General features: G+C 54.0%; 1 protein-coding gene across 1 annotated transcript; it reads left to right on the top strand.

The window, feature by feature from the left end:
* The first annotated feature begins 13,829 nt into the window (after positions 1-13,829).
* LOC143694703 (uncharacterized) lies at positions 13,830-17,313 on the top strand. Its single transcript, XM_077182701.1, has 8 exons — positions 13,830-13,964; positions 14,216-14,313; positions 14,901-15,015; positions 15,190-15,318; positions 15,530-15,706; positions 15,814-15,969; positions 16,125-16,317; positions 17,219-17,313. The coding sequence occupies exons 1-8, from the start codon at positions 13,830-13,832 to the stop codon at positions 17,311-17,313; spliced, it is 1,098 nt and encodes a 365-aa protein (XP_077038816.1).
* Positions 17,314-21,810: the final 4,497 nt, after the last annotated feature.

Genomic DNA, 21,810 nt, shown 5'->3' with positions numbered 1-21,810 from the left:
GTGCACGTGCTGTGCTCTGGCCAGCTCCCCAGCACATCCAGGAGGGTCAGCTGTGCCAGCTCCGCAGTCCTGGCTGAGCCCATGATGGTCTTCCACATGGCCATGGCAGCTCTGCGGGGTCAGAGCTCTGTCTCAGGGGGGTCTCAGCCACAGCACCGGGGGGAGCTGAGCTGGCTGCCAGTTCTGCCTCTGCCCACTGGCCCTGGCCAGCAGCAGCCAGGCAGCCCAGGCCTGTGGGGACAGAGCCGTGAGGGGCAGGGAGGGAGCATGGCAGCAGGCTCAGGGGCCGATGTGCCAGGGCTGGGAAAGGCAGTAGCCAGAGGGCCCTGGAAGTCTCTGTTGCTCAGACACCTGCGTCAGGCTGTACAGGGTGATGGGCTGGGGAGGCCTGAGCTCTCTGGGCAGGTGGGCCCCATACCTGTCACAGGACGGGGCCACACGCAGGAGCGTTACGACTGTGTCATCTGGCTGTGCTTCTGTCAGATCCAGCAGGGCCTCGTCCAGCCTGGGCTCAGCACAATCATTGGCCACGAGCCACTGGTGGATGAACCTCACCATGGCGGGCACCTGGAGAAGGCACAGGGAGACTTGGGAAGCTGCGAGAGGGAGCAATGTTCCCAGCTTGCCCAGAGACATGATTCCCTTTTCCGCGCACTGCCATGTGGCCTCAAAGGCTCACAGCAACCAGCATGCGTGGCTTGGGAGGTCAAGCAATTCCTGGGAGGATCAAACCCTGCCCACAGGCTGCTTACTTGGTCGGGATAGTAGAAATCTTCCTGTACAAGCATAGACAGGAGGGCAGCGCTGGTCTTGCTTTGGAACATGGGCGAGTATGCTTGGAGCCCAGTGCCCATGGCGATGGTCTCTTCCTCCTGCATTCTCCTCATGAATTTGCAGATGAACTGTAGGAGAAGGGCAGGAAGCCGGGGATGTTGCATGGAGTGCTGCACACACGGTGCTGGGCTGAGCAGGGACAGCAGGCCCAGCCCAGCTGGGGGTGGCTGCAGGTACCTGTGCTGTGCTGCGGAAGAGGCCACGGCTGGATTCCTGCTCTTGTGTGCGCTCCAGGGCTGCATCTGGCAAAGAGCAGCCAGAGCTGAGGGGCTGCGGGAGAGGCCGGAGAACACAGCCCAGCCCTGCACTGCCCAGGCTGGGAGAGCCCCAGGATGCCCCAGGGGATGGAGCATGGCCACTGCAGGGTGTCTGCCTGGGCCCTCTTCCATCCTGTCCGTGGGCATTTCCCCAGGGGATTGCATGGGATGGGATGGGATGGGATGGGATGCATGGCATGGCATGGCATGGCATGGCATGGCATGGCATGGCATGGCATGGCATGGCATGGGGCCAAGTTGGCTGCAGGCTCCAGCCCTGCAGCCCAACTCTGCCACTCACCCTCCTGGGGTGGATGGAAAGGCACCACCTCCTCAGTCTCCTGTGCTGGGGCAGTTCCAGGGCCTTCTTCCTCCTCCTCCTCCTCCTCCTCCAGCCAGGCCATCTTGGGCACTCTCGGGGGTCTCTGCTCCATGTCTCTGACTGGAGCGACTTTCAGGAGAGGTGCCCTGGGAAATCTCCGGGGCACCAAGTCCCACGCTCTGCCCTTGAGGGCAGCTGCAGAATAGAAGCCTCGCAAGGCCACGGGTCACCGAGTCCTGTGCGCTGGCCTCGAGCTCAGCTGCAGGAACAAGGCTGCGGAAAAGCTCGGGCTCAGATGGGAATGAGCGTGCTGTGTGGGGGCTCCTCACGGCACTGCTCTGTCCCGTTGTGCCCCGTTGCGGGCTCCCAGCTCCCGGGCAAGCTTCTATTTCCCACGTGTCACAAAGGGGCCTTGGACACCGGGTTCCGTTCCATGGCACGGTGACCGTGCTGCAGCGTGCCAGCCAGGGCCCTTGCACACACTGCCGCCTGCCCTGGGGCCGCCCCCAGCCCAGCCAAAGTGGCCCAGGCTGGAAGGAATGCCTGGCCCCAGGTGTCTAAGGCAGCCCCACAGGATCTTTAGGAATGGCTCAGAGCATCAGCAAACGCTGCCCTGCTCTGCGGGCTCAGGGCAGCAGAAGGAGCCCCCAGAGCTGCCGCCGCAGCCGCGCTGGGAAGGGCCCGGGGCCTTCCAGGGAAGCTGGCACGGCCTCCTTGGGACACGTCCTGGCCCGTGGCCATCCCAAACCTGCGGGTGTGACATGCACAAGGAACGTGTGGGCCCGGGCATGAATGCTGCTCTGAGCCCTGGGGCCCGGGCAGCGCTGACAGCAGCAGCTGTGGCAGAGTCCCTGCCCAAACAGAGCTGCCACCCCCGAGCCCTGGCAGCGCTGGTGCCCGTCTCCTGCCCCAGAGACCTGTGCCCCCGGGGGGCTTCTGTGCCACAGGGAGCCACAGCCCACCTGCATTGGGGGCTGTGCTCCTTCCTACAGGGGATGATGGCCAGAGCACCTGGAGCAACTGCTGGCAACACTTGGTCTCTGCCAGATGATGTTGCTCCTTCCTGAAATGTATTTTTTTCATGGAAGGGATTGGCAGTAGCACCACAACACCATCCCTTTCTGAGTTTCCCAGGGCAATTAGATTGCAAAGTAACACTGTGATGTTTCCTTGTGCTTTTCTCACTCTTTTTCCTGCATTCTGGAAAAAATAGAATCTGCCCAATCTCTGATATTCTCGGCTTCAGTTGCTGCCTTCACTGCTGGTTGTGGCAGCTCATGTCCAAACAAAACTGTGTCCCTGCTGAGCACAGCAATGGGTGTCCAGAAATACGGAGGTTCCCCAGTGAACATGAAGGCAGACACGTGGAAGTACAGAGGATAAGGATAACTCTGGGAGGAGAAGCTGTTCAGTGTCTCTGATTATGGTGCCCGCACCCTGAAGCAGCAGCCAGGAGAAGTGCTGTAAGCAGACAGGGGCAGTTTTGGGCACCACAATAGAAGAAGATAGTAAGCTATTATCCAGATGCAAAGGAGGACTGCAAGGATGGAGTGTGGTCTGGAGGGGCAGCCCTAGGTGCAACTGAGGCCACTCTAGTCTGTTCAGCCTGGAGGAGAGTAAAGGGCGTCACTGTGGTCTCCAACATCCTCCTGAGGGGAATCAGAGGGGCTGCTGCAGCTCTCGTCACTGTTGGGAGCAGTGACAGCACTCGAGAAAAGGGCAGGGAGCTGGGACAGGGCAAGTTTCATTTCCATATCAGGAAAAGGTTTTTCACCCAGAGCACGGTCGGGCACTGGCACAGGTTCCCCATTGACGCAGCCCAGCGGAGCCCGGGCCGGCTCTGGGGAAAACTCCGGCGCTGTGCCAGGAGTGGGGAACGGCCAAGGCGTGGGCTCTGCCTGCGGCTGAACCTGATGAGCCACTGCTCAGTGGCTCAGGATCTAATAACTGCGGCACGGAGCAGGCAAAAGAGAAGGAGGAGGCTCCTCCATTGTGAAGGTCCACAGGCAAAGGTTTATCCCAAGGGAAGGATTCAGAAGCAAAGAGCCACCAGCACTTCTGTGCACGGCATTTTATAGGGGTACAACTCAGGGGATGGATACAAACCATTGAGCAAGAAGGAATCTGCAGGGCAGGAGCGAGGGGATTACATCAGTTGCTTGGGACTAATTAGGACAGATGGGAGGAGAGGGTAGGTGCCATGCATGAGTGGGGTTTCCTGCAATAGGGGAATTCCAAAGGGGTGGTGCAGTCAGGGATTAGTCCAAGACAAAACCAACAGGGAAGGTTCAGGAATAAAGAGCTGGGTTACCTTGACAGGCAGGGAAGAGCTGGAACAAAGAGTGGGGAATGGCATGAGGGAGAGCTTTGAGGGAGGGCAAAACCTAGGGGTAAACCAACTTGGGAAAAACAGGGGGTACATTAAAACAAACTATTATAAGATAACTGATAAATAAACACAAACTGCAACACCCCAGGGAAATGGGCACAACACCAAGCCCATCTGAGGTTGAGAAATCTTTGAACAACATCGAGCAGTCACTCAAGCTTTTAGACACTACATCAAAAGTCAAGGGTTGTGAAGTCTAGGTTTACATGAGTATGTATATACTCCTGAGTTTTACATTAGGCAGTGTTTTAAGAAACTTGTTTTATGTCCGATCATAGCCCAGTTCCTTGTAGATTGTGTAGAATGTGTAATCCTTTTGTTTTCATTGCTTGTTAGGACTATAAAAAAGAATATTGGTGCTGGGTGACTCAGAGACACCCAGTGTGTCTTAAGTGCAGTATACAGGGGATAAAGACAAGGAAAAGAGAAGAAGTAATTACACATACTGATATGTTTGGAAATTAAGATAGCATTAAGAATGAATAACACAAGAAGTAAAAATGTTATTAAAAAGAGTCCACTAGAATGTATTTTAGCACATGAGAAAGATTTGGGAGGAATCCTGGAGGGTAATTTTTCAAAGAAAGGTAATCTGATTAAATACTCTACCCAATGGTAGTAGCCTTGGTATCAGTTAGAAAGTGGTGAAAAGTGACCCCCTAATAGAACTTTAAATTATCATACATTGTGACAGTTGATGTTATTTTTATGAAAAGAAGAAAAATGAGATCATGTGATATATGCAGACATGTTTTTTACCCTGGAGAATAAACCTGAGTGTCAGAAAGAATGTGGCTTTGATTTGGCCCCACAGGGTCCTTTAGTCCTAACTTTGGAAAGAAATAACAGGCACAAAATAAAGAGATGCTGTTCAGCATGTAGCATAGGGCAGAGATATTTGAAATTGGCTAAAAAGCATGAGGAAGATTGTGTTCTAGGTGTCCAAGAGTGACAGCCGAGTTACCCCAGGCCAGCTTGGGTACACTCCCCCTCACCCAAGCACTCCGCACCCTGAATGAAACCCAAATGGCAGTGAGGATGAGATGAATAATCCTGGGGAGGGGACAATTTCAGAGACCCCAGTGACAACACATACAAGGAATAAAACCAAGGAAACTCTGCCTTTAGTCACCCCTTAAGGCAAGCATGGGTCCCCAAGGAGAAGCCATGTGGGTGAACTTCTGCTTTTCTACTAGTGACCTGAAGAGTTGGCAGGAAAAAGTTAAAATTTCTAGAGAAAACCCCAGCAAAGTAGAAAACAATTTGAGTTCATAGTCAAGAATCGAGACCCAGACTGAGGTGATACTGATTTCATGCTGACAGAGCTAAGAAAACCAGCAAAAGAGTTGGTGATAAAGGTAGCCAGAGCCCATGTGCAGGGACAAATTGCTAGTGGAGCCTGACAAGGTACAGTGGACCAGCTGTTTCCTATTGTAAACCCTTTGTGGGACCCAGTGATGCAGGCAGCTGTGCAATGGTAGCCAGATACCAGGAACTAGTCAAATTTGAATTCAAAAATGCCATTCCAGAAGCAATAAATTGGTCAGTAATATATAATGTTACACAGGGACAGCACGAGTCACCCACTGACTTTGTGAACAGGCCCTGAGCAGCTGCACGGAAACGCACAGCCCTGGATCCCTGGTCGGATATGGGAAAGCAGCAGTTCCTTTCCCTGCTGTTTGGGCAATCTAGCCCAGATGCCAGGCAGGAACTTGAGAAGCTGAAAGAGCCTGTAAAGAGAGACTTAAAGGCATTAATGAAAAAGCATAGAAGGTGTATGATAATAAAGACAGAGAAAAAGAAAAAGAACTCCCTGCAGCCACAGTGGCAGCTCTGGATCAGCTCCAGGGAGAGGACGTGGGCGGGGATGAAGCAGAGGCAGGGGCCAAAATTCCAGAGGCAGAGGAGGTTCAAAGCAGCCACAGGCCAAGCTGGGGCCAAATCAATGTGCATATTGTAAGAAAGGACACTGGAAATGCCAGTGCCCAGAGTTAGCAGACACAGTACACAAAACTCTTGTAGCCACTCTAGATGATAAGAAATGACCAAGACTGGCAGATCTTACACTAGCAGGCCCACTGGTTAAAATGCAGCTGAAGAATGAGAAAGAATTTTAATTTTTAGTAAATACTGGAGACACATTTTCACTCTTGAATCAAGCATTGTTACCCAAAAGTGAAAACTGTCTTCAAGCAAGAAGAGCCACTGGCCAGCCAGAACAATGCATTCTTCCTGAAACTGCTTAAATGTAAAATTGAGAAGAAAATGGGAATACATCAGTTTCCTGATTCACCAAACTCACCCAAATCTGTCCTAGGCAGGGATTTGCTGGAAAATTTAGAAGCGACAGTTCAGCTTAAAAAAAGAAAAATGAAATTTAAGGTACCTGAAGACAAATTGGTTTTAGCATTAGGGCTGACAATTGACACAAGACCAACAAACAATAATAACTCTTTAGAGCAAGTATTGAATCAGGTGTACCCAAGAGTAGGGGATACCGATAGGCCAGGAAAATCAAAATGAGCAGACCCTGTAAAAATCAAGCTACAGACAAGAGTTAGGCCAGCAGTCAGAAAGCAATAGCCTTAAAGATTAGAAGATAGGAATGGAATAGAGCCAACAATTAATAAATTCCTGACATTAGGATTATTGGAAGAATGGGAGTCCAAATTTAATACTCCTCGATTGGCAATAAAGAAACCTAATGGAACTTAGAAACTAGTGCCAGATTTACAGGCAATTAATGATTTATACCTGACTACCTTACTAGCTAAGCTTTGAGATGATTTAATTTGGTTTCCAGTGATAGATGTGAAAGATGCTTTCTTCTGCCTGCCACTTGCGGAAGAAAGTCAAAATATATTTGCTTTTGAATGGGAGAACCCTAGCACAGGCAGGAAAAACCAACTTAGCTGGGCAGGATTACCTCAAGGGTTCAAAAACATTCCCAGTTTTTGGGAATCAGTTGGCTGAAGAATTAGAGCTATGGCAATCACTGCCTGGGGAAGGAACACTCACTCCTACAGCACGCAGATGGTTTGTTAATTGCTACTGACACTACTAAAGAATGTTTTGAGCGGGCAGTGAAGCTTTTGAATGTTCCTGGACTGAGTGGTTATCGAGTATCTGCCCAGAAAGCCCGGCTGGAGCAGCAGCTGTGGCTGTGCCCCTCCGAGGGGGCGCTCGCAGTCCCCGGCTTGCCCTGGCACAGCGAGCGGCGGGGACACTCTCCCGCTCCTCGGGAGGCCGCGAGAGCGGCTGAGGCTTTCGCCTGCTGCGGACGAGACACCGAAGCCACGCTGGTAGGAGAAGGAGAGGGGACTCCAGCTGGGGGCACAGTCCAGGTTTATTAGAGAGCTCCAAGGAGATCAGCAACCCAGGGCATCCAGAGAACTGGAGACAGAGAACTGGGCTGTGCAAGGTGTTATAAAGGGCAGAGTGAACAGGGGAGGGGATGGCCCATCTGCCAATGGAATTCCAGGAGGGCATGGGGAGCAGGGAAACAGACATGTAGGGGAACCGATGGGGATAAACCGGGGGAGGGGCCCCGGTGCCTGAGCCTATCACTCGACACCCTTGGGAGAAGTTTCTGGAGGGAAGGGATGGGCTGCGGAGTGACAGGCAGGACACAGGGGAGGGGTTGAGGGGATGACAAGGCAGTTTTCAGGGAACCAGGGAAGGAGGCAGTGAGATTGACATTAAAAAGGAGGGAGGAGGCAACGGGGGCAGAACTGTTATAAGTTGCAGTGAGGAACCAACCACCGACAAGTGAGTCCAAATTAAATGTAATTTATTAATTGATAGTGCAAGCGATAATAGGCAAATTACAGCACTGAGTGCAGCCAACAAAAGGCTTGCACCCACCTGGGAGCCCTGGGTGTAGCCGGGGAGTCACTGCTCCTCCTTCGGCCCACACCACTCCGCAGTTCAGTCCTCCTTTTTATCTGTTGTTGTTGGGTGTCCCTCCAGTGTTCTCTGCGTCTGTGCCGATAGTTGCTAGGGGGTCTTATTCTGCCTTCTGGTGGTCGTCTGGATGAAGGCTCCCATCCTCTTCCTCGAGGTCTTACAATAGCTTTGATCATATATAGGCATATAGCTACATATAGTTACACATTTGCTTAGTTAGCCTTTCAACATATTAGCTTCTGACAGTTTGCGGTTTAAGCCTTAGGACATTTTTTTTGCAATATATTAGCCCATTATATTAATCTTGCAACATATTAGCTGGTTACATCTATCCTTGTGGGTTTTTTTTAATTATTGGCTTTTCCCCCCTCCTATAGTCTTTTTAGCAACTTGATGAACAAACTAAGACATTAACTCATTACAATTCCCCCCTTTTTCTTTTACCTATTTTGTTCATCAAATCGTCTTAATGCAAGTTGACTCAAGGTGGCTTCCTCTCCCAATTCTAGATTTTCTACCAGTTCATATTTGGTCTTGATTAAAATGACATGGGCTACCTCTAACCTTCCTTTCACTATCTTAAGTATTGTATTAAATATGCAGGGTCCAAAAGTTAGCCCAAGAATTATCATAATTGCTGGTCCTGCTATTGTAGAGAGTAGGGTGGTTAACCATGGGGATTGGTTGAACCAATACTCGAACCATCCTTGTTGGGCCTCTCTTTCTCTCTTCCTTTGTGCCAGCCTTTCCCTCAATTCAGCCATTGAGTCTCGGACCACTCCGGTATGGTCCGTGTAAAAACAACACTCTTCTCTTAGAGCAGCACATAGCCCTCCTTGCTGCATGAACAAGAGGTCTAACCTTCGTCTGTTCTGCAGGGTGACTTCTGAAAGTGAAGAGAGAGATTTTTTGAGGAAGGAAATTGATTTCTCTATTCTCTGTAGGTCCTCATCAATAGTCATCTGTAGCTGGGAGAGCCCTTGCTGTTGAGTTGCAAGGGCTGAGGTACCTGTGGCTGCACCGGTAGCACCTAAACCGAGGAGCATTGCTATGGTTATTCCCGTTATTACCTCCCTTTTTTGGATTCAGTCTGGTTCTTCTAAGGGGTGATACATCTCCTCTTCCTTGTGGTACAGGACCTTTGGGACGATTAAAACTTGAATACAAAAGTCGTTAGCATTATCGAATCTATGAAGGAGTATACAGGGGCTTACCCCAGATGGCTGGCAAACCCACATTCCTGATGTGGCCGGAATTGCCCATTTATAGTTCTTACTCTTAGGCATGATAAATTTGGTGCAGAAATTGCCCATCCGCCTTGCTGAGGCTGCATTACCGAAACATTTGCCTTGGCCTGTGACCTGACTTAGGGTAGTTCCTCTCCGGGGAGTGTCCCACCTGCACTGGTGTGGATTCTCTGTTGTTGAGTAGTTAAAGGGGTTATTAAGGGTGATACCTTCATAAAAGGGGGGCTTCACATCATAACATAGCCAGCATGATTTCGTAAGGTTTGGGTTAGATTGATTCGGTGATAAAAAGGTAGCATTTAATACACTAAGAAACGGATCGTAAAAAGCTGAAGTCTCTAAGGGATTATTAAAAGTAACGTTGTGACTAGCTGTGGCTCCCTTTTTGGGCCCACCTGCTGTAAGAATTGGATTGGGTCCAATTGGTCAGGGTATCGATGGTAAAAGTCGGACAATTTGTATGTTCACCCAAATATCGCGAAAGGTGCGACCAAATACCGACCATACTCTTCCCGTGGCCCAACTCCTATGGGTTGGTTGCAGAATTGTCACAGTATAACCCGTGCAAGTGTGCTTTCTCCCATCCCGGGGCGTATATATCTGTTTGCTACTATCGAACAGTGGTTCGCAACAGCCACGGGGAGTTTACTTGACTTGCAGGAACTTATCAGGTTGCTGTGGTTGCCATCTATTACTTGTTACAATAGTCTCACAACCCTAATATCCGCATTACCTGTACCCAGGATAATTATAGTAACTTTTGCCTGGGTTAGAAGCAGGACACCAATAGGTTTGGTGCCGTGCTTGTTCTCCAAAACGAGGAAACCCCAGTCATAGGGGAAAAATGTCCTTTAATCTAAATTCAAAAGATGGGTCGGTTGATGTAATAGTTTCTTTGATAACAATTTTGTCTGAAAGGTGGCGTAGAACCCACTTAAATGGCTGGTACGGGTAGTATTCTGTATCAGTCTGCCCTCTGCTGATTAATCTGGAAAATAAGATCACATAGAGGTACCATTGCCACTTGGATCTCATTATTGTAAGATTCCTTGAGAGTTGCTGATCTGATTGATGATTGGCTGCTTTTTCTAAAAAAAACTGGGATATATGGGTTGTGGGAGCGTTCAAGAATCCAGTCCTGCAAACAAAACCCTTAGATTTAAGTGAATCTCGTATCTGCTTGAATTAGATGTTCTCCTCCCCCCTCTATATTTCTAGTTACTTATTCCTATGTTCCCTATCGCAGACATCTTTCATGAAAAATCCTTTCTTAGGATTTTTCTTTGTGAGAAGCTGCAGTTTCATCAACCAAAAGTAAACAGTGGTTTACTGCTGCTGTGGAATGCAACAGGTAGACCTGGGATTGGTCTCCTGTGGATGTTTGGATTTACTGACCACTCATGGCAGAGCTGGCTCTTGCTCTGTCTGAGACACAGATCTTTGTTATTCATTCTTGTCTATTCTTAGCTTAGCTAGCTTCTGAAGAAACCTTTTCCTTTCTATTTCTTTTTAGTACAGTCTTAATGTAACATATATCATAAAATAATAAATCAACCCTTCTGATCATGGAGTCAACATTCTCATCTCTTCTTCATCCTGAAAACCCTTGTGACCGCGGTCACACGGAGTGGCTGTGACTCGGGAGCGCGACCGTCCCGGCGGCCGCAGCGCTGTCAGGCAGCGCCTGCACGCTGGGCGCGCTTTCGGTGGCTCTGGTCTCCCCAGAAGTGGGGAATCAGGCAGACCCTGCCTCAGACCCAGTCAGAAACCCAACCAAGTGAGACCAGAGACAGGGGCCCCTTCCCGTCCCTCTGGGGCACGGCTGCAAAACAGCCGCTGTGTCTTCCTGCGCCTGTGTCTGGGCTGTGCTGAGCCCAGAGCCAGCCAGCTTGTGCTCTGCTGTGCCAAGAGCGTTCTGGGCAGGCAGGCAAAAGTGCTGCGTGCACAGTGGGGAAGGGGCTCACGAGAGCCTCCTGTGGGAACAGGGCTCCGCTCCCTGGCTGGGAACAGCCTGGTTTTGCTGCCGTGAGCGCAGGCAGGAGTTCAGGCACTTGAATGGGCAGCGGACACCTATTGTTTCTAGGGGGCCTGGGGCTGCGCGCCACAAGGGACACGAGGAAACAGACTCGGGAGAAGGAAGGTGAGCTCGATCTGTGCAGTGCCTGTGCTACAAGGTGCAGAAGTAATTTAGCCTTGCCAGGGTTTCCTAAGTGTGTGTTGGTGTTGGCCGGGAAATGCACATATTTGGGGAAATGGAGACATTTGGGGAAATGACTTTGGAAGAGAGGGGCTTGCTTCTCAAGCAAAGTGCTTCCCCAGGAGCCCCCAGTGAGGTAGGTGCAGCTGTCTCCCTTTGGCTCCCTGCCCCCCTTTCGTCCTTGAGGCCCCTTGCACTTGGCAGAGGTACGTGGGAAGGGAGAAGGCTGTGAGGAGCAGCTTTGGCATCTGCCTGGGTCTGCAGAGACCAAGCCAAGCACCAGTGGCGGCAGGGTGTGTCCCGCCCCTTTCAGCACGGGAAAGAGAGGGATGATCTCTGTCCAGCCGAGAGCCCCAAATGCCTCTCAGAGAGCTGTGAATTCAAAGGCCTTTATGCACACATTGATGCCATCTTCCCTATCTGCTGTGTTTGAACTCTTGGCAAGAGGCGTTTGCCTCTTGCTTGCTGGAAGCTGCTCTGCTCCAGGGCCGGCACCGAGCTGGGCTGTGTGGGCACCGTGGAGAGTCCTTCCCCGAGCACTTGGCAGGTCGTGGTGTTTCCAGGGCTGTGTTAGACACTCGGGGCAATGGATTCCTTCCAAGCGGGGGCAGCTAGGGTGGGGAGGGGGTGGCCCTGGGGCACGTGGCAGCATGTCCCTTTGTGACACGGTGCAGCGGGGTGACCGTGGAACCGAAAGGGACAGTGTGTCTGAGCAGCCCTTTGTGACACGCGCTGACATAGGGGCTGGCACGGCGCAGCCACGCCACAGTGCTCGGTGCACGCAACGGGACAGGAGGTGACAGAGCGGTGCTGTGAGGTGTCCCCACACAGCCGGCTCGTTGGTTGCTGACCCGGAGCTCTTCCAAGGCATTCCTCCTGTGGCTGGCCTCACAGCCAGACCTCGGGATTCGGTGACTTGGAGCTCTTCTGAGTCATCTCCCATCCCTGCGGCCGGTGCCCTCGTGGCCAGGCCGTGGGACTTGGTGACCTCCATCGTTCACCAGGTGTCTCCTGTCATTGTGACAGGAGACCTCGAGTGCAGGACTTGCTGTCCTGTAGCCTTCCTGAGGCTCCTCTGTTGCAGGTGCCCGCAAGGCACAACTGCAGCATTCGCTGACTCTGGCCTTGGCCGAGGCATTTGAAAGTGCCCTCGAGGTCAGAGAGCGGGATGGCGGGCAGAGTGCTCAGCCTGTTCAAGGGGCTGCGGGGCAAGAAAAGCAAAGGCCCTGCAGCTGCCCCAGCGCAGCAGCCTGCAGAGCCGGAGCAGTTGCAGCCGCTGCAGGACGGTGAGTGGCAGAGCCGGGCCGCAGGGCCGGTGCCTGCAGCCGGCCTGGCCCCATCCCATCCCATTCCATGCCATGCCATGCCATGCCATGCCATGCCATGCCATCCCATCCCATGCCATGCCATGCCATGCCATCCCATGCCATGCCATGCCATGCCATGCCATGCCATGCCATGCCATGCCATCCCATCCCATCCCATCCCATCCCATCCCATCCCATCCCATCCCATCCCTGTCCTGTCCTATCCATGGATAGGACAGAAGCTGGGCTGGAGCACCTGGCAGCCATGCTCCATCCCCCGGGGCATCCTGAGGCTCTCCCTGCCTGGGCGGTGCAGGGCTGGGCTGTGTTCTCTGGCCTCTCCCGCAGCCCCTCAGCTCTGGCTGCACTTGCTCTTTGCCAGATGCAGCCAAGGACCTGACAGAGGAACAGGAAGCCGGCCGTGGCCGCTTCGGCAGAACGGCGCAGGTACCTGCAGCCATCCCCACCTGGGCTGGGCCTGCTGGCACTGCTCAGCCAAGCAGCAGGCTTGGAGCGCTCCATGGATTCTCCCTCCCTTGCTGCCCTTCTCCTGCGGACCCTCTGTGAATTCATCACGTGCCTTTGGCAGGAAGAGACCGCCGGTGCGGGCACGGGCATCTTGGAGAACCTTCCGTTCCTCGATGCCGAGACCGGTGCTGCCATGCTGGATTTGCTTGTGGAGAAGGGTGTCTCCAATCCAGTGCGAGTAAGCAGCCTGGGGCAAGGGCTCATTGGCCCCAGCAGTGGTGCGGCGCCTCGAGCCGGTTCTGCTGGCCTCCCTCGGCCTTTGAGGCCCGGCCCGATGCGTTTGGAAGGGAAGCACTTCTCAGGGGAAGTTGCTGCTCTGGCACCTCTGCAAGTCTGCCCGTGCCTTCTGCAGGTGCCCGCCATGGTGAGGTCCATCCACCAGTGGCTCACGGCCAATGAGGCTGCTGGGCACAGGCTGGACAAGGCCCTTCTGGAGCTGACCGAGGAATACCCCAGTGACGTGCTGATCACCCTCTTGCGCTGGGCCCCATCGTGTGACAGGTGGGGCAGCCCCACGTGCCTTGAGGGCTTGGGCTTCACCGGCCCGTCACCCTGTAGAGCCTGTCCCTGCTGACTGCCAGACAGGCAGGGAGTTGCAGGATCCTCTGGCTCCTCTGTTTTCCAGTGCTGCCATGGCAGCTCCTGAGCCTGGTGCCATGCTCCCTCCCTGCCCCTCGGGGCCCCTGTACCCACGTGGGCTGGCTGGCCGCTGCCGGCCAGGGGCAGTGGGCAGAGGCAGGGCTCAGGGCCAGCGCGGGCCCCTGCAGCTGCCCAGGCCACGGCGCTGTGGCCGAGACAGCCCTGACACAGAGCTCTGACCCCACAGAGCTGCCGCCACCATGTGGGCAACCATCATGTCCTCGAGCAGGACTGCGGAGCCGGCGCTGCAGCTACTCCTCGATGTGCTGAGCGCCTGGCCAGTGATCAGCGTGTCCACCTCCGATGGGGATGACGCAGGAGTCTTTGCCCTGGCTGTGAGTTTCTGGAGCTGGCCTTTGCCAGCCCCTAGGCCAGCACTCCAGCAGCCAGCTCTCTGTCCTCCCGCCAGCTGCATCCTTCTGCCTCAGAGACCGCGCTGAATCCTGCCTTAGGGGCAGGCTTCAGGGGCACCAGGCCAGCTGTTTCCCCCCCTTGTCTCCCCCAGCCTCTCCCTCGCATGCTCGGGCCCTGCCACGTGCATGTCTTGGCCACTGAGCCTTGTCTCTGGCTCTTTTATTTCTTGCAGGCAACCGTGGCGCTGTGGAGAGTCTTCAATCTGGCCTGGCGCTCGCCTGTCGTGCTGGAGTATTTCCCCAGTCTCTTTCTGAGTCTGCTCTTCCAAGCGTACATCAGCATGCAGGAGATGCCAGAAGAGGTTGAGACCTTCTGGAAGGGATGCCAGGAGCAACACGGCCTCTCCGCCAAGCCCAACAGGTGCTCCATGCCAGTCCTCCCAGCCTCCCCATGCCTCCCATGCCCCCAGGGCAGGAGCCGGGGCTCCCAGCGTGACCTGGCCTTTGCTTTGCACACAGCTTTGCCCTGCAGACCCTGAAGGCCCTGCTCTGCCAAATGCGCTATGAGCACGCGGTGCTGTCCATGGAACGCAAGCGCGCCTGGGACACGCTGCTCTGTGCCGACACCCACCACTGCGCAGTGGGTCTGCTGGCCAGGTGAGACCTCGTTCTCCCCACAGCCCCTCTCCTTTGTGCCCGCAACGCCCCACACAGTCCCCGTGGTCATGGGCGGCAGGGCCTTGTCACCGAGGGAGGGATGAGCAGACTGGAAAGGCCGGCACAGGAGGGTGCCCGGGAATGGCCGCCTCCCAAAGCGCCTCCGGGGTGCTCGGCAGGAGACCAGAGCTCTGCCAGTCAGCCCTGGGAGAGCTTTGCCCGCCCGGCCCAGGAGCAATGGTGCCCTTTTCTCCCTGCCAGGGAGATGCGCCATGTCTCCATCATCTGGTGTTGCGACATGGCATCCCGCCTCTTTGACCTGCTCAGCCAAGGCATTTCAGACTGGGAACTGCCCGCCCTGGCCTTCCTGGTGGAGGTGAGCCCCATGGCCAGCACTGCCTGGCTGAGCTGCCTCCCAGCCCTCTGCCCTCTCGTAGCCACAGCTGCCTGGGACGCTGCACCAAGCCCTTTGCTGCTGCCTTGGCTCGGCCCTGTGCCCTTCTGAGCTCCTGCCAGCTGGGCACCTCTGTGCCCGCTCTGTGCCTTTCAGGTCCTGGATTGCCTGGACTTGAGCCAATGCGGTGAAAAAGTCCTGGAGATCTTGACAAGGCACCTGCAGAGCGAGTCCAGGCAGATGCGTCGCATGGCGCTGCGAGGCCTCGTGGGGCTCACCTCGATGGTGAGAAGGAGGCAGCAGCTGAAGCTGTGCTGCCAGCGTGGGGCTGGGGCAAGCAGCCCCTTGGGCTTAGCTGGGCTTTGGCAGCTGTGCCAGCTGCTCCCAGCTCTCCAGGGTCGCTGTTCAGCTGCCTGAGTGCTTCGGGACAGGCCTTCGGCCTCTGAGCCCTGCAGCAGCAGCAGTGTGGGGTTGCCCAGCTTTGTTTTGCACACAGGATCCAAGCATGTACAGCCTGACTGAAAGCCTTGGGAAGCTACTGTGGGATAGAGATGAAGACATCGTTGAGATGAGCCTCGTTGTGCTCAGCTTCCTGCCGCTGCAGAAAGACCTGGCAATAGCCAGCCCCATGGCCCTGCAGCTGGCTGAGGCGCTCTGGCACCTCTTTGACAATGTGAGGCTCTGTGCCCCCAGCCACGGGCACTCGGGTGGCGCCTTGGGCCTGGGCACAGGGGGGCCTGGAGCAGCTGATGGGGAGGGCTTTTGCTTCCTTTCCAACAGGACAAGAGCCTTGTGCGGCTGCTCTCCATTGGCCTCTTCCAAGATGTGATCACGCTGGTAGTGGCAAAGGGAGAAAAGGCCCTGAAGAAGCACGTGAGCCAGAGCCTGCTCCCACTCTTCTTCCAGTGCCACGATGAGAACGGGCATGTGGCACAGGTGAGGCCTCCTGGGTGTCCCCATGGGAGGGGGCTCAGCTGTCTCCCCAGCCCCTGGCACCTGAGGGGCTCCAGCCTCCTCCTGGCCTTGGCACAGAGATGTGGGTCCTGTGCCCTGGGCTGCGGTGCCATCTCTGGGTCTCTGCTGCTCTGCAGGCCTCTCGGGAAACACTGCTTTCTGCAGTTAGGTTCCTGAAGAGGAAGGATCTCAAGCAGCTGCTGAAGACGGATCAGATGTGGAGATTTGCCGAGTGCTTGGTAAGGACAGGCTGCAATGCCCAGCCCGATGCCTGGAGAAGCCGCCTGCCCCGGCGCCTGTGGCTGCTGGCCGGGCCTCAGGGCTCCGTGGGTGGGGGGCGAGCAGTGCCGGCCGTAGGGGGCGCCCGGCCCAGGGGCAGGGCCCGCATCAACCCTTTCCCTCCGTGCCCTGCCGCTCTCTGCAGCTGGCAGAGGACAGGAGCCGAGCGGCCGAGCGCCTGCGCCAGGCCCTGCCGTACCTGCGGAGCGCACAGGAGCCCCTGCGAGAGGTGGCCGTCAGGTTCATGGGTGAGCCCCAAGCCCGGCTCCCGCCCCGCCCCGCCCCACCGCAGCTCGGCCCCAGCCCCGCCTGCTGTCCCGGCAGCAGGATCCGGGCGTGGGCAAGTGCAGCCCCCGCTGGCCTGGGCATTGCTGCTGCCGCCCTCTGGCAGCCGTGCCCTGGGGCGGCAGCGTGCGCCAGGGGCCCGGGCTGAGCCCTGCCGGGCCAGCAGGGCGTGTGGCCTCAGGGCTGGCAGCGGCCGTGTGCGGCAGCTGTGGCTCTGAAGGCAGGACACGCTCTGTGTTCGCCAGGGATGGCCGGGCGCTACCTGACAGGGCAGCAGCCGGAGTTCCGCATCATCTGCAGGGGTGAGTGAGGCCTGCGGGCTCCCGCCGGGGGCTGCCGCTGGCACCTGCGTTCCCTGGCCTGCCTGCCCACGGCTCCGCTCCCTGCGCACCCCAAGGGCAGCGTGGCCACAGCACAGACACCTTGCAGGGGCCTGCAGGACATTCCTGGCCAGCAGCTGCCAGCTCGTCCTTCTTGTCTCCTGCTTCCTCCAGGCTGCCTCCTCCAGGCTGTGGCATGGACGAGGCTGGAGGCTCTCCCCAGCTGTGCGCAGATCCAGCCTCTGACTGTGCCTCTGTTTCTCTCTCTGCAGCCCTTCAGGACATGACGGATGACTCCAGCCCAGCCATCTCATGCCTGGCGCTTCAAGCTCTGTACATCCTTTTAGCTGTACAGAGCGTTCCCTCCTCCCGACTGCAGAAGATGCGAGACCAACTGTGCCGCCTCTGGCAGTCGCGGCCTTTCCTGTGTGGCCGCGGCTGAGTGTCCTGCCGCGGCGCTGCGGAGAACTGATCCGGGAGGCTGCGTCTGCTGGGGCCACCTGAGCCTGCGGGGAACACCTCTCCTCTGCCAGCACTTCCTTTCCCTTCACCCACTAGAGGAACATTAAATTGCTGTTGTTGGATAGCTGGCTGTCCAGGAGCTTTCTCTCGGTGCAGAGTGTCTTCAGGCCAACCGGGAAGAGGGCAAAAAGGCTGCTTGCTCTCAGCCACTTGCCCAAGCCTGCGCTGTGGAAGGGAAAGTGGCCAAACGGCCCTTGGCCTTTGGTGGTAAGGCTGAATGACTTTAGGTCCTTTCAGGACAGGCACTCCAGCTCTAGCCCGTGTTCCCCCATGTGAGTTTCCAGGTGCAGGTTCAGAGGTGCTGCCCCAGGCCCTCCACAAACACAAGCTGCCCGCTGTCTCTTCACCTGCCTCAACTCCTACCTGCGCTCACGGCATCTAAACCAGGCTGTTCTCAGCCAGGGACCAGAGCCCTCTTCCTGCAGGATGCTCTTGCCAGCACCTTCCAGGTCTCTCTGCTGTGCATGCAGAGCTTTTCATGCCCGCTCCCAACAGGCTTTGGAATGCAGAGCACAGCTTGGCTGGCTCTTCCACCAGCACAGCCCAAACGCAGGCGGAAGAAGAAGCTGCAGGGGCTGTTTTGTGGCCATGTCCAAGAGAGACTGGAAGGATGCCCTCCCTCTGCTCTCCCTTGGTTGGCTTTCTGGCTGGCTCTGAGCCCGGGGCTCCCGTTCCTCACTTGTGGGGAGCAGAAGCACAGCCGGGATCCCGGCACTGCCTGGCAGCGCTGCGGGCACCGGCACAGCCGCGCGTCCGAGTCTCGGGCACCGTGCTGCTGCTTCATTTGCCCTCAGGCACAGCCAGAGCTCCCTGCTAAGCCCGGATGCTCTCTGCTTCTGCCCTCTTCCTCATCCTGTGCAGGGATGGAGCACTGCTATGCTTTCAGGAAACTATTCTTGAAAACTTCCAGCATTCCAAGCTCCTTTGCCCTCCGTGGATGCTTGCCATGGAATCCCTCACAGCTGGGTTCAGAGCATATTCAGGTTGCCTCTTCCAAAATCCAGGGACTCCCAGGTGCTCCGCAAGATCTGGAAGTGCACGGTGCTGTGGAACTTCACCTTCAGCACAGGGACCTTTCCAGCCTGACCTGCCCTCGTTCCTCTGGCTCTGTGCACAAAACAGGGCCTGGAAGAGAACAGCAGCAGGGACCTGTGTGTCCCAGGGCCCTGGGTTTGCTTCAGCTCCACAGAGATGCAGGCAAAGTGAAGAAGCCAAACTGTTCATTAATGGAAGGCAAAGCAAAGGCATGAGCCTCCTGGAGGGAGGGAGCTGTCAACAGGTAGGGAGCGTGGAGGGAGAAAATGGTGATGGACAGGCTGAGGGCAGAGCTAGCAAAAGGGAGGAATAGTGGAGAGAATAAAAGGTGATGGGCAGTGTCTGAGGGCTAGAGGGAGGGAGCGTCTACAGGACAGGCAGGGAGAGGGCTGAAGCCACAAGAACTGTGCCCACCATCAGCTGTGCCAGGACTTCCAGCAGCGCTGAATGGTGATGTCGTCTTTAGTGTCTCCTGGTGCTATTCTTGGGATACTGGTTCACTGGATCCAGAAGATGTCCCTAATTCTTGAGCTCTTTGGGGAAACTGGGCTTGATTTTCCAGGTCAGAGCATGATGGGCTGTCACGTTGCCTCCGGGCTTGAAAGACTGAAAGAGAGAAGACCAGAGCCATGGCAACAGCCCAGATCTGTGGGAATCCTACAAGACTTTCTGAACAGGGCCATCCAAGCCAGAAGGGAGTAGGAGACATTGGAATCAGCTGGGAGGTCTTGCTGGAATAAATGAAAAGGGCAGGAGTTTTTTTCTCCTTTTTAGTGCCTTTATTAAGGTCAGCTTGGGTGGGGGCTCGATGGGTCGTGCGCACGCCGCCGCCACTGCTCCCAGGAGTGGCAGGGAGGAGGAGGATGCAGCTCTGTCCCCTGGTGTGCAGGCAGAGCCGGGGCTTCCGCCCTCGCCAGAGCACCAGGAGATTCCCATTTTCGATTTAACATTTGAGGTCTTCTTTCTAGCTGACATCTCTGGGTTAGGGTGAGAGGTTCAAAGGTCTTAGCACACCCTGGATTCAGTTGCTTACCCTTAGACGTCACTTAGATTGTTTAATTCAGTGCTGGCTCGTTGTTTTAGGGGTTTTTCTTTGCTGGACTTGGCCAAGTGTTTCTACATTCGCATCCAAGCTCTGACATCACTCCCTCCTCACAGTCCCGGGTGCCATTTTCCAGGAAGCAGCAGGGGTGATACCCGACGAAGGGGGATTTCTAACAATTAAACTATTAACAACAGGTAATTAAAGAATAAAACTATTAACAACAGGTAATTGCAAAATGAAGCTATTAACAATAAGTAATTAAAGCTCTAACTTAGTAGCAATTGGTTTAACTTGTTGACTCTAAACCTTTTAAAAATGGACAACTTTTTACTCCTTACACTCAGGACAAAGAAATGGCTGGAGTGGGCAGAAACCTATCCCTAAACTCTGGACCACTCAATGTGCCTATTGTAAGAAAGAAAGGCATTGGAAGAGAGACTGCCTGCAACTCAAAGCCAAGGTGGTTGCAGAACTGAATCAATGCAAGGGTTGGCTGGAGGGCATCCCCCCAGAAAACCCTCTGGTCAAAAGAGAACTGGGGGAAAAGATGAGGAAAATGAAGTGTCTGGTGAATGTGGGTGCAACACATTCTGTATTAAAGTTGGAAGAAATTGATCCTGGTAAAGTTGTGAATGTTATTGGAGCCACAAGTCAACAGCAGAAGCTATCCTTTCTAAAACCACGATCTTATGAACTGGGAAACACAGTAGGAATACATCAGTTCCTATATATGCCTACGCCCCCAAAACACCTCATTGGAAGGATTTGTTGGAGAAATGAGAATGTTGTAAAAGGTTCCAACAGGCTGAAATGTAGTTTAGCCCTGGAGGAGTTCAGATCAAAGTCAATGACCAACAAATAATTGTGTTCTAAGTCTAGCTCTCATTACAGCTTTGTCCAAATCAGAAGAGGCACAGAAGGAGTTCTTAGTCAGCTTTGTCTTAAAGTCTGGGTGGATGGGACCCCTGGTAAGGCCAAAGCAGCACAAGCTGTAATCATTAGACTTAAACCTGGAACATGACCAATAAGAATGAAACAATATCCACTTAAGGTGGAAAACATAAAAATTGCTAAGCCTATCGTAGACAATTGTCTAAAATTTGGGTTGTTACTGAAATGTGAATCTGAATAGAATACACCCATTTTACCCATACAAAAGCCTGATGGTTTGAACTACAGTCTGGTTCAATACCTACAGGCTATTAACAAAATAGCTGGAGATCTCCACCCAGTGGTTGCAAATCCATATGCTTTGCTAAGCAAACTAAAAGATGAATATGGATGGTTTACCATTTCAGATCTCAAGGATGCTTTCTTCTGTATACCCTTGGACCCTGGCAGCCAAAACCGGTTTGCCTTTGAATGGGGAAACCCAGAGACTGGAAGGACAAGTCAATTTACCTGGACTGTAGGGCCACAGGGATTCAACAATAGTCCAACCATATTTGGAAAACACTTTGCTGAGGACCTTGAAAGTTGGGTAAGCCCGTCCACAAATGGAATTGTGTTACAATAGGTAGATGATCTACTTTTAGCCACTGAAACTTAAAAAGACTGGAATGGACAGTAAGCCTATGAAATGACCTGGGACTAAGTGGATACAAGGCATCCAGAAATCAAGCTCAAATAATCAAACAGGAAGTCATTTACCGAGGATACAAAATATCCCAAGCGCAGCAGGGACTAAGACAGGACGGCAAAGGGACCACCCACGGAACCCCACTCCCTACTAATGCCAAAGAACTGAGAACCTTTCTAGGAGTGACTGGATGCTGTATTAACTGTGGTAGTGGCTGTGGACTGCTGGTTAAGCCACTGTAGCAGCTCTTAGAAGACAATCCCAGAGACCTGAAATGGACACCCCTGTGACTGTGGTCACAAGGGTTTTCAGGGTGAAGAAGAGACGAGAATGTTGACTCCATGATCAGAAGGCTTGATTTATTATTTTATGATATATGTTACATTAGACTATACTAAAAAGCAATAGAAAGGAAAAAGTTTCTTGAGAAGCTAGCTAAGCTAAGAATAGACAAGAATGAATAACAAAGATCTGTGTCTCAGACAGAGCAAGAGCCAGCTCTGCCATGAGTGGTCAAGAAATCCAAACACCCACAGGAGACCAATCACCTGTTGCATTCCACAGCAGCAGATAACCATTGTTTACTTTGGTTGCTGAAAACTGCAGCTTCTCACAAGGAAAAATCCTAAGAAAGGATTTTTCATGAAAGATGTCTGCGACATGTCACCTTTTTTTATTTAATTAAATTAAAAGGAAAAAGTGTTTGTAATTTTCTCTGCTGTACTCATGCCGAAGAAAAAGACAAACACTTGACAGGT

This window comes from Agelaius phoeniceus, chromosome 8, assembly GCF_051311805.1.
Source record: "Agelaius phoeniceus isolate bAgePho1 chromosome 8, bAgePho1.hap1, whole genome shotgun sequence".
Lineage (NCBI taxonomy): Eukaryota > Metazoa > Chordata > Aves > Passeriformes > Icteridae > Agelaius > Agelaius phoeniceus.
This window is presented reverse-complemented; position numbering and strand designations above follow the sequence as displayed.

Excerpts from the sequence above, each read along its gene's own strand:
- LOC143694703 (XM_077182701.1), top strand. The coding sequence starts at position 13,830 with ATGTGGGCAACCATCATGTCCTCGAGCAGGACTGCGGAGCCGGCGCTG. Across the intron at positions 13,965-14,215 it reads CAGGAGTCTTTGCCCTGGCT|GCAACCGTGGCGCTGTGGAG; the intron begins GTGAGTTTCTGG and ends TATTTCTTGCAG. Across the intron at positions 14,314-14,900 it reads CTGAGTCTGCTCTTCCAAGC|GGAGATGCGCCATGTCTCCA; the intron begins GTACATCAGCAT and ends TCTCCCTGCCAG.